This window comes from Metopolophium dirhodum, chromosome 1, assembly GCF_019925205.1.
Source record: "Metopolophium dirhodum isolate CAU chromosome 1, ASM1992520v1, whole genome shotgun sequence".
NCBI lineage: Eukaryota > Metazoa > Arthropoda > Insecta > Hemiptera > Aphididae > Metopolophium > Metopolophium dirhodum.
Window position 1 is genome coordinate 24,060,825 of NC_083560.1, and position 13,415 is coordinate 24,074,239.

At 30.5% G+C, this 13,415-nt stretch overlaps 1 protein-coding gene across 1 annotated transcript; it reads left to right on the plus strand.

Moving 5' to 3' along the window:
• Positions 1 to 9,027: 9,027 nt before the first annotated feature.
• On the plus strand, positions 9,028 to 12,594 carry LOC132935123 (zinc finger MYM-type protein 1-like). The gene is made up of 5 exons (XM_061001582.1): positions 9,028 to 9,107; positions 9,301 to 9,405; positions 9,732 to 9,836; positions 9,892 to 9,966; positions 10,162 to 12,594. The coding sequence occupies exons 1-5, from the start codon at positions 9,074 to 9,076 to the stop codon at positions 12,405 to 12,407; spliced, it is 2,565 nt and encodes an 854-aa protein (XP_060857565.1). The 5' UTR covers positions 9,028 to 9,073; the 3' UTR covers positions 12,408 to 12,594.
• The last annotated feature ends 821 nt before the right edge of the window (positions 12,595 to 13,415 follow it).

Below are 13,415 nucleotides of genomic sequence, written 5' to 3' on the forward strand. Positions count from 1 at the left end.
TTATTCTTACTCGTAATTATGTTTATCCGAAAAAAAATCCTCATAAATTGCCTGATAAATCATTATAGTATACCATAATATAGATACCTAATATATCACCTTCTTTAGCAAGTGTTTCTAAATTAAAACATATTTCTTTATCACAAGAGGACGTCACACCCGCATAACGAGTTGTAAAATAGAGTGAAAATACCTATAATAACTAAATTAAGGTGCCACTGGTAATTTATTGTCTTGTTATTACTAAACGTCTGATCGGTGAGGTGTTGAACATTATACTATATGTGTTGCATAATATGCAGTCGCGTGTGTGTAAAAGGATTGCGTATATATTATGTATATTGAATCACCCAACATACCTACATACCATACGTCTGTTGCCACTAGTTATCCTGTGTTTTTAGATAAGTATAGAAATATTATATATCACATAATTATAAAGTATCTATTTTTTATTTTTTAATCCCTATACTACATTATCACCAGTGATGCTTAACGCTAAATCTATGTACCTATATCTAACTGGTAAAAATCAACATTTTAATTTAGTTATAGGTATTGTATATATAATTTGCGTAGTCCATCGTCGCGACGTAAAACGCGTTCTGAAAAAGTCTGCTGATAAAACATTGACCTATAAACCTCGACTTATGTCTTTGTTAAATTATATTTAAACATGTACATCTATTTGGATAATACATAATAATTTTGGGGCAGTTGTGTAGGATACGATAAATTTCAGCACCGTATTACGTAGTACCTGCGTCGTACATAGTACCTTAACTAAGCGGAAACTTTCAGAAGTATATCTTAAAAATAAAACAAACGAAATTTGAAGCAGATCATTGAAACCTGAACAGTTATGTCATCGTATTCCATAACCCACAAAGCATAAAAATATTTCCTAACTATGGTAAAACTATTTCCAGAAAAATAATTATTGTCAAAATAGAGTTTCGTAAATAATTTAAGAAATATTTTATTTATATTCTTTGGCCGAGGAGTTAATATTTTGAAAAATATTATATAAAAAGCATTTACAAAACATTATTAATCATATATTTTCAACAGACATATTGTTTATGGAAATTTTATAAAAATATTAAGTCAACATTTTTATGCAATTTCATGTAGTACAAAACTTTGTTATAATGAGAAGAACATATTTATAAAATATTATTTGTCAAATATTCATTATGTAAGCACTTTAAAATATTCACAAAATATTGTAATTTCCTAAATGCTTTGAGGGAAGGTAATATATAATTATAAAATAAAATGTTATAATCTTTGTATATTTTACAAAGACGCGTACAGCATAGTGCATACACATATTTATATTATATTTTACGTATTAGGTACCTATATATAAATTATTATACATTTTATAATAATTTTATATTATAGCAATCGTTTATATTAACGAACGCGGAGAAAAAAGAATTATTAATTGTGTGGTCATCAAATTTCGGGGCGTGGCATAGTACGGACAAGTGGCGTCGTCACGCACGAGCCGTCGCCCGTAACAGAATCTCCTTTTGAATACGTCCTGGCGGGGCTTACACAATAGAATAGACACAAATTAACGCATCGTGCATGCGTGCATCAGCTGGTCATCGGCCGTTTAAGTGGGCGTGTTGAATACATATAGATAGGTAAAAAAAGAATGGACAGACCACTCCTATACATTAATTTTAAAAAATGGTTCATGGTCCGGAATATGTGGACAGACAACTTTTATACTATATGCCTTTAAACACACTCACTCCAGAAAAATGTTCACTCTCAAGTTATAAATATTATCATGTACTATACAATAGAAATCCATTCTTCTTTTACTATTTATAAATAAATCTTTATGTATTGTGACAACATTTAATTAACTATATAAAATAAAATAGCATCAATCATTTAGGCATAAAACAGTGAATTCTAAATATCTCTCATGGGTCGATTTCCACGAAATATATATGTAGGTACAACTCAATACAGCGTAGATAGATAGTTACTAGTTATAGGCACTCCGTTATAACTAAAAGTGTTTGTTTTAAATGGTCGTATTCAAACTTTCTTCGATTTGGATCCAATAAGTATAAAAACCAAAGTAAAATTTGCTGAACTAAATCGAAAAATTGCACTTGATTATTACCGACTACTTTGTTATGTTTGTGATTGTTTTAAAAAATATTAAATTATGTTTCAACATACTGCTTTTATAAATACCTACCAAATGTATAACTATAATATTATAGATATAACCGCTCTGCTGAACTAAGAAGGTACCTACTACAGTAGGAGTGGAATGTACCTCGTAATTCTATGAGTTACTGTAATGTATGTATTAATAGTGAATTCAATAGTAAATCATTGCTCAGGAGCAACGATATTGAGCGATGACGCTCGATTAGCCTATATTTTATCAATAACTAAATTATTTCATGTTATATTTAATATTTAAAGTAATTTATTTTATTATTAGTGTTGGTGGTTGATAAACTGTCCGGCTATACCAATAAATAATAATATGTATATGCCGAATAAGCTAATTTCGCCAAGATCGGGTCAAGGTCGCGTATCGCGACCATCGTTTTTCCGCTCGGCCTTGTCTGATCCACCGGTCATTGCCGTACCTTTGTCGATTAGCAATATATTAGGTATATAATATACATTACTAACCACTGTGTGACGGGGAGTATAAGACCATTCCCTCGGAGGTTTTTACACTTTAAGCCATCTGTCGCGAGGGCGGCTCCTTCACGCCTTTGGATGACGCGGTCACATCCCTCCGACGGGTTACTTCAGGGTGCCCTGGCGCCAGGCTGACGGTCTCCGCCGGCTGCTCTCGTTCGAGATAGATCGGTGGGTTTCGTATAACTGCCTCGGTGAGCGCTGGATTCGACCCAGTCAAATAGCTCCCCTTCTACTAAGGCACTACTCCCGACAGCCCCCGCGAGACCATCCACATATGTCACGAACGCGCGGCCGGCGGGCGCGAACACGCGAGGTACACCCGCGCGTCGGCCGGACACACGCCACATAACTCGACGGGCACTGACACCGTTCGGGCTTTAGCAAAGTCGGGTTTTCAGTGGGGCTGTCCTCGTCGCCCGCGGGATGAGATTGAAGGATCCGTTATCCAGAGTACTCACAACGACTCTTTTCCCATATTTTATAATATACAGTGAAACCTCTGAATAGCGGACACTCTTGGTCACCAACATTTTGTCCGTTATTCGGCGGTGTCCGTTATTCAGAGGGGATAATTTTTTGAAATTTATTTGTATAATAATGTAATATGTATGTACATATATGTAATGTTTTTACTTATTATTTATTGTAAGATATTACATTTTTATATTTTTACAAATTACATATTATTATTTAAAGTATATTTTTACAATCAAAATCAAAAATTATTATTTATTATTTATTATTACATTTTTATATTTTTACAAATTACATATTATTATTTATAGTATATTTTTACAATTAAAATTAAAATTATACAAAATACATATTTTAACATATTTTTAAATTATTTTTGTTTCAAAAATTCGGTGAGCTTTGTCTGTTTATAATTACACCGTCTCTGTGCAATCTCATTAGTAATATCATTCATTATGTTACATTATTACAAAAGTGCATACGAATGTGAATACGTATTACAGATAGGCATATTACAGATGGTATTTTCAACTAATGATTTGGGATTTACCATTGTTTTAAAAATTCCCTAATAAAATAATGTCCGTTATTCGGAGAGTCCGCTATTCAGAGGTTTTCCTATTGAAAAGTAGTGAAAATGTCCCCGTTCCCCAAAAAACGTCCGCTATTGGGAAGTGTTCGCTATTGGGAGGTGTCCGTTAGTGGAGGTTTCACTGTATATATTATCACCACTAACCTTAATATTATAATAAGTACAATTTTGTTGTCAATATATAAATATTTGAGTTTTTAGCGTATTTCTACCACCGTGCAACAATTATTTATTATTTTATATTTATTATCGGCGGTGTATCACACAGGCTCGACACACTTTTCACTTTCCGGCGTATTGTGATATTTTCCTTCAGTTCCGTTACTTTTTCCGTTCTCATAATATATTTAGTCGTTATCATCGCACGGCCGTACATCGCAAGGTCAGTAACCGTATGCCAGCAACAGCAACAGGTGAGCGGGCAATACCTCTACAAGAAGAACGGGTACAACACGATTGCGAACGTTTTACCTTTTTTATAACACGATTGCGAACGAATGACACTTATCAGAGAATTTGTTTTTTTAGCCGAAAAACGAACGATTGCGAACGTTTTTATAGACTACGTTGCCAAGTTTATATTTCTGAATATGTTTTGTTCGGGAGTTCAATTAAAACATTATTTTTTTTTTTAATTATAAACTATTGGTATTAATAATACAATTAAGACAACAACTCTTCGTTACAAACTAAAATAAAATTATACAAAATAATAAGTAATGTTTAAAATGTTGATTAATTAAAACTGTTTTCGTTGTATAAATATTAATAATAATAACGATATACAGGGAACCGAGAATATCGTAATATACTAATGAATGAAAACGAAAAAAATTTAGTAGATAGACATAAAAAAAAACAAAATTCCATCATGTAAACAGTTTAAAATTAGCTAATCTGAAAAATGATAATGATATGTTAAATTATAATAATGTATACCATATATTGACAAACAAAACACGGACGAACTAGAATTTGATATAAATCTGAAACCAACCCAATTACAACAGACACAATTAAAAATAGTTTTAAATACATATAAAGATTGTTTTGCCAAACACTCAATGGACTTAGGGGCGATAGACGTAGGAGATATACATATACCAATAACAACAACAGAACCTGTTAATTTACCACCATATAGATTAGCGTTAACAGAACAACAGGAACTACAGAGGCAAATTAATGAATTATTAAAATACGATCTAATAACTCCATCTATTTCCTCATACGCCAGCCCGGCATTTCTAGTGAACAAAGCAGACGGTTCAAAGAGATTAATGATCGATTATAGAAAATTAAATAAACAAGTACCACATCAAAATTTTCCAATAACTCATATGCAAACGGTTTTCGATCGTTTAGAAGGAGCAACATTTTTTAATATAATGGACATGCAACAGGGATTTCTGAATATTTTATTAGGAACAACAGATAGATACAAATTAGCATTTATAACACCATTCGGGCTGTATGAATGGACACGGTTTCCATTTGGTTATAAAAGTTCACCACGACAATTTTCAAAAGCAGTAGCAAAAACTCTCACCGAATTATTATATATTGGAACTATTAACTATGTTGATGATATTATAAATTATGCAAAAACATTTGATGTTTTATTAATAATACTACACAAATAATTACAACGAATAAGAGAATCAGGATTTAAATTAAAAACTACCAAGTGTAAATTTGGATATTTTGAACTTAAGATACTCGGGCAAATAGTAATCAGGACGGAGTTAAACCAAATCCCGAAGGTCTGGCCGTAATAAAAAAAATTCCAAACCCAAAATAATAAAACAAACACGGAGTTTCTTAGGTTTGTGCAATTTTTTTAGAAAATTTATCCCTCGATTCGCAGAATTAATTTCACCGATAACTGATCTAACGTGGGGATATTACAATTCGGGGCAATAGGGGAAGTACATTCAGATAGGGGGTTACACTTTACAAATAAATTAGTAAAAGACTTATTAAAAGCACTGAATATACGAAATACTAACTCAATAGCTTACCGCCCCCAGAGCCAAGGACAAACCGAAAAGTTTAATGATAAGTCATTTTGTACAAGAAAAAACAAATTGCTGGAATCAATACTTAAACTACGTATTTTTCGGATATAACACATCGGTCAATGAAACAACGAATTAGTCTCCATTTTATTTATCGCACGGTTATCATCCAAAATCAATTTTTGATTATATTATAATTAGCACAGATACAGCACCAGAAATTTTAAACGAATTGGATAAATTAAATAACATAAGAGCTGACGGGTTACCAAAATTACAGGAAGAAAAGTTTCTAAAAAATAAAAAACATTATGATTTACGCAAAACACAAATCCGATTTGTAGTAGGAGAAAAAGTATTAGTAAAGATAGAAAATAAAGGGTCAACATTTGCATACAGATACGGGGGGCCATTCTAAATTGTACGACAAATATCAGATGTTACATATATAGTGGAAATAACTAAGAATGGACAGTTAATTAACGACTATAAACACGTTAGGCAACTAAAAAAACTTTTAAAAATCGAGAAAATAAATAAATAATATAGGTAAGAAAACGGTTAAGCGCATTATATTTCTATTTCAATTTGTATTTATTGCATGTTTATATAAATATAAATTTTATATGTGTAGTAACTAATATAAGATATATAATATATAACCACACGAGTGTTTAAAATATAAGGAGATTGCACTTATTACATAAATGATATTTTTTTTTTAGTATTTTTTTTTTGTTACCTGAAATTTATTAATAATAATATGAAAACTTTTTTCTATAAATATTAATAAAATTCTATTTTTTTTTTTTTTTTTTTTATTGATCTTAAAAACAACTCGGCAGCAAAGGCCATTAGTTCACAATTTTTAATAACAATTTAGATAATGTATAGATACAGGGTTCATAGATACAATTATATTTTGTTAATTAAATTAGTTAGCTTAAGAAATTTAAGCGTTTTTTTGTTCTGATCAGGTTGTGGTCCGAGAGTTGAGTCGAGGGTTTCGGTTAAGTTGAGGTCCATTCGCTCCTGGTCGTAAACATGACATTTAGTCAAGATGTGTTTTACGGTGAGATGTTGGCCGCAGGCTTCACAGAAGGGGGGTTCGTCATTGGACATGAGATATCCATGGGTAAGTCTAGTATGTCCTATTCTTAAACGATATAAGGCGGTTTCTTCTTTTCGATTGAGGTTGGCATTATCCCATCTGAAAGTTGTTGACTTGATCTGGTTTAATTTAGTATTCTGGCTATTCCAGGATATGTGCCATTTTTTTCTAATATATGTTTTCAGTGAGTTTTTAAAGTCGTCATATGTTATGACGTCTAGTAATGGCGTGTTCATGTCGGAGATGGCCATATTAGCATATGTATCCGCAGTTTCGTTACCTGAGATACCAGTATGCCCTGGAATCCATGTTAGTATAATTTGTTTTTTTTTTTGTTTAGCTTCGTCAATTTTATTTTGGATGAGGATGGCAATGTCACCAGGGTGGGTTTTGTTTTTAACACTGTTTATGGCGCTGAGGGAATCAATTAGCAAGATGAAATCATTACGAAAATAGAATAGAATAAAATCGATTTAATACTAGTCTTGATCATGTAATAAAACTTGAATACAATAGTTTATTGCTGGTCTGGGCCTGTAGTAAAAAGATATAATCTAATTACAGTATAGGGATAGTAATATTAACTAGATATAAAATATAATAATATAGCGATTAATGGAAAATATATATATAGAAGCAAACGTAAACGTAGAATGAATGAAAAAAAAAGAAAGTTAGGAACATATTAGCATATATTGGCGTAATTAACATAGTGATGGAATAAGAAATATATTAATCTAACTTATTTAAAATATAATTAACATGGTAATGGAAAAATAAAATATAGTAAACACCACTATTTTATCATATATATAAATTGCACGAAAAAAAAAATATATATTGTAATAGATTTTAAGAATTCATGTTATATTAAAATATTATTACACATATTATATTAACACTAAGATAAGATTATTGATGTAAACAAAAACACAAAAAAGAATATATTGTTAATCACATAAGATACTAACCTAGATAATAAGCAAAATATATACTGTAATATTGTGGATTATAATCTGTATTTTGTCAATAATAATTAATATGGTGGAATGTACCATATAATTATAATGATGTATCTAATGTAAAACATAACATGTAAACATGTAATAATTGAATGTAATGTAATAATTGATATATGTAAAATTTGTAATCATAGGAAAGTGCTTGAACTAATGGAGGAAGTTTGAGTTAATTTTTCTCATTTTAGACGATAAAAATCAACTTTTAAAGGGGGAGATGTAGTAAGCAAGTTACTACTTAACAATAAAACAAATTACACAGGTACATAATTATACTATACTATAATTTAGATACTGTAATTCGTCATAAATCGGATAATAGAAACGGAGATAAGGGTTCTTTCTGTTTAGTAAATAATATTACATTTTAATGTCTTGTTTAAGAAACGGATATTAGGAACTCACTGAACCATATAATTGCTCTGTATACGACAAATGTTCAAATATAAAAATATGAAACAATAGAATGATTATTTTTATTACAACGCTGTACGCGACGATAGTCATTATAAAAATATTAAAATGATATTAAAAAGATTATTTCAAACTTAATAAGTAGGATAAAAAAGAGAGTTCTGGAACCGCATCCTGCTAGCACATCCCTATACCTGATGGCACATCCCGCGAAGCCCGTTGCACAACCCATATACATCTATACACCTCTGCACAACCCATATCACATACGTACACGAGATTCCCCCCGCTACCCCGCTCTTCGTATACCCCCCACCATCAATCACGCACTTGTACGATATTCCCCCCCGCCACTCTTCCCTATCAATTAGCCGCGGAAAATAATTTAAAAATTTTTTTGCCGAACCGGGATTCGAACTCGAACAGGTCGCTTCCCAGACGACAACCACACCTCTGCGCAACTTACTCCCTTATGATTACAAGGTATATTCTATCTCATTTAACTGGTGTTTACGACAATCGTTCACATACGTACGAGATGTATAATTTCCCCCACCACCACCACAGCCACTAAACCTTACAAAGGGCCGCCGCGAACGCGCGCGAGCTCGCCACCGCGTTATCATATCTATGTTATCAGTTATCACATCTATACATACATACAAATACACACGTTATACATCTCAAACAAACACATTCACAAATGAGAATAAAAAAAGATGAAGAAATAAAGAAGTTGAGAGGTTCATTAAATATGTTTGTAGTAAAAAACAATTTGGATAATGCTGGTAAGTGGTAAATATATATTATTAAATACTGGGTGGTTGTTAAAATTCCTGAAGTTAAGATTTTCTTAAGACGAAGGTCGTTTACTAAAAACTTAGTTTACTATTTACACATTTACCTAGTAATAACATTACATTCTGCATACAACTGTAAATAATATGATGTGAATATGTGATATTTTTTTAAATATTTTAGTTGACAAGTGTGCCAAAAATGTAATTATTAAAACAAATAAAAATACTGATGTGGAATCGTCTGGGACTTGTGATGATACTGAGCCAGACATATTTGATAATCAAGGTAGGAACCTAAATTAAACTTTTCAAAATTATTAAAATTTAAAAATGTAAACTATACAAAAAACTATGAGGATAAACACATCATATTCAATAGGTAGAATAATTTATAATTATGTTGATATTTATTACTTAGTGATTTAAGTATAGTTTTAGCATACTTTTTTTGTTTATAATTTGCAATTTCCATTTGTTGTTTAATTTATTATATTGATATACCTATGTAGGTGCCTAAACTATAGTTGTTCACTTCTTCATAATATTATCATTATAAATTGTTATGAACATTTTAGTTTATTGTATTTTATAAAGTGATTTTTTTGCTTTTAGTCGATAACTTTTCCACCAACTTAATTAGTAAAATAAATGAAAATACTGATTTGGAATCGTCTGTGACTTGTGATGATACTGAGCCAGACATATTTGATAAACCAGGTAGGAACCTAAATTAAACTTTTCAAAATTATTAAAATGTAAAAATGTAAACTAGGTGAAAATGAAAATAATGAAGTAGAATCGTCTGACACTTGTGATGTTACTGAGTCAGGCATATTTGATAAACCAGGTAGGTAAAATATATTTCTCAAAATACCTATAGTTTTCTTAAAACTTAAACTAAACTGAATAAATTAATAATCATAATAATTACATCTATTTCAATTGATATTAAATGTAAAAAGATATTCATATAGCTGTTAAACAGTTTTGATATTCATTACCTATCTTATAATATGTATAGTAAATTTTGTTTTATTTATAGGTTTAGATTTAACAAATGATTATCCAACTGACCGTGGACATTTTAAAGAGTTTGATACTGTAAAATCTGATTTGAAGAGAAGTATTTTATTGCATGGACCATGTAAACCAACCAACATAGAATTTCCCTATAGCCCTGATGGAAAAGGCATCCTTAGACGTTTTTCAGCACAGTTTTATCACAAAACTACAAATACAGGACTATGTATACCCAGAATATGGTTATGCTATTCAGTCATTTTAGATTGTGCATACTGTGAAGTATGTTGGCTTTTCGCTGATAGGCAAAATAGAAATTTTAAAATAAATTGGATATTAGGAATTAATGATTGGCACCATATTGGAGAAAAAATTGGAGCACATGAAATTTCTCAACAACATATTCAAGCCACTGAAGTCCGAGTACGCTGGTTAAAAAACGAAACTATAGACAAACATATGGAAGATAAAATTATTAAAGAAGCTAGTTTTTGGAGAAATGTTTTAATTAGATTAGTCAAAATTATTTTATTTTTAACTGCGGGGAATACTGCTCTCCGAGGAAACGAAAACAGTAAAACTAAAATAAATAATACAGAAGGAAACTTTATCAGGACTGTAAGGCTAATGGCAGATTTTGATCCTGTTTTAAATAATCTATTGAATAATGAAAATAATAAAATAAAATACCTGAGTTGGAAAATTCAAAATGAATTAATTCATTTATTATCCTCAGAAGTATTAAATATATTAGCAAACGAAGTAAAAAGATCTAAATATTATTCAATAATAGTAGATTCGACACAAGATATAACAAAAATTGATCAATTGAGTGTTATACTGCGTTATGTTGTTTTAAACTATGAAACAAAATCATTTGAAGTAAAAGAATCTTTTTTTGGGTTTTTTGAATTAGAGAACCATGGCTCAAAGGATTATGAAAATCTTATTTATGATGTGTTGAAAAAGTACAATTTAGACATCCAAAATTGTCGTGGCCAGGGTTATGATGGTGCAGCAGTAATGAGTGGAGCTTATTCAGGAGTGCAACAAAGAATATCTTCTACCGTGTCGAATGCACATTATGTACATTGCTGCGCACATAACCTTAACTTGGTGATTTGTGATGCAGCCAAATCGACGCAAGTTGCAACTAACTTTTTTACAACATTACAAACTATATTCAATTTTTTTAGTTCTAGTTGTCCTAGATGGGCATCACTTGCATTTGGTGATGACACTGCCAAAACAATTAGACTTAAAGTATTAAAAAAAGTTTGTCCTACTCGCTGGGAGGCTAGGCATTCATCAGTATCAGCATTAAAACAAAGGTATATAGAAGTTATAAAATCATTAACATATATGAGTTTATCAAGTAGTAAAGTAGATGAAAAACATATGGCAATTTCAATTAAAAAAAAAATAGAATCTTTTGAATTTTTACTTATGTTATGTTTGTGGGAACGAGTATTGCGTCCTTTGCATGGTATCTCTAAACTTTTGCAGAAGCAAGACATTGACCTCCAGAAAGCATTAGATAGATTGACTGATGCCTATACTTGTATGCAGCAACTAAGGAATGACTATTGTAGTGTAGTTGAAAATGCAAGCAACCTGGCAATTAAATGGGGTATTCCAACTGATGACAAAGTGGTTCGCCAAAAAAAAGCAAGGTTGTTTTTTGATGAAGTAGATGGTGACAGACGAATGAATATCACACAAGATAATTTTAAAATAAAAGTATTTTTACCAGTTGTTGACACAATAATATGTCAACTTAAAGATCGATTTAAAGGTTTACATAACGTTTGTAGTATTTTCAATTTTTTGAAACCTCAAACACTTTTAGGACCAGATGAAATTACTATTAAAGGATCATATGACTTTATTCAAATGTATCAATCAGATATAAGTTCTGATTTAACAAGTCAACTGCTATCAATCAAAGAAATTATAAAAAATAAAAATTTGAATAGTATCCAAGCACTGGCCTCATTTATTCTCGAAAACGACTTTGCTACAAGTTACTCTGATGTATTAGGAGCATGTATAATTTATTTGACATTGCCAGTAACGGTTGCAACAGCAGAAAGGTCTTTTTCAAAACTTAAAATAATAAAAAGCTATTTAAGGAATTCAACTGGACAAGAACGACTGTCCAATATTTCAGTTTTAAATATCGAACAGCGTCGTACAAAAGAAATTGATATGGACAAAATATTAACAAATTTTTCAAATATGAAAGCAAGAAAAATGAAATTTGATTAAGTATGAATTAATATATTGTTAAGTTTATTAAAATTATTTAAATATATAACATAAAATATATAAATACAGATATCATTTCCACAGAAACATAGAATACAATAGTTTTACAAAATAATAATCATTTATCATACCTTTTAATTTTATCAAAAAAAAAAATTTCTAGCAGCATTTTATATTATTATGTACCCTCTATAGTTGTAGGGCCCGAAATTTAATTTTGCCCTGGGGCCCTAAATTACTAAGTTGCGGCACTGCCACTATACCTTACAAAGGGCCGCCGCGAACGCGCGCGAGCTCGCCACCGCGTTATCATATCTATGTTATCAGTTATCACATCTATACATACATACAAACACACACGTTATACATCTCAAACAAACACATTCAAATATATTATAATATAGTCTACATATAATATACATAGGTACTTACATATATCTAAACAATTATACACACATCATTATCACAAACCCCTGAACATATTATTATACAATTAATATACTTATTACTTACATATCAATAAAACGCATCATATAAATATGATATAACCATACACATACAAACTATAATATAGGTACTATTAAACATTATACAGTACTCTTCAGTTTTCATTCTGAACTTATATATACATACATACAAACACACATACGCACTTACATACAAACACACATACATACATACACACATACACATACATGCATACATACATACATACATACATACATACATACATACATACCCACATACACATACATACATATATATATACGAACATACGTTATGCTCATAATATAATATAAGGTACCTACAACATCACACATTCACACATACCTATATACAAATATTATACCATAATATTATATACTTATTACTTACATATCAATAAAACGCATAGGTATATTTATTCATATAAATATGATATAACCATACACATACAAACTATAATATAGTATTACACACCATACAGTACTCATCAGTTTTCATTCTGAACTTATATGATAATATTTA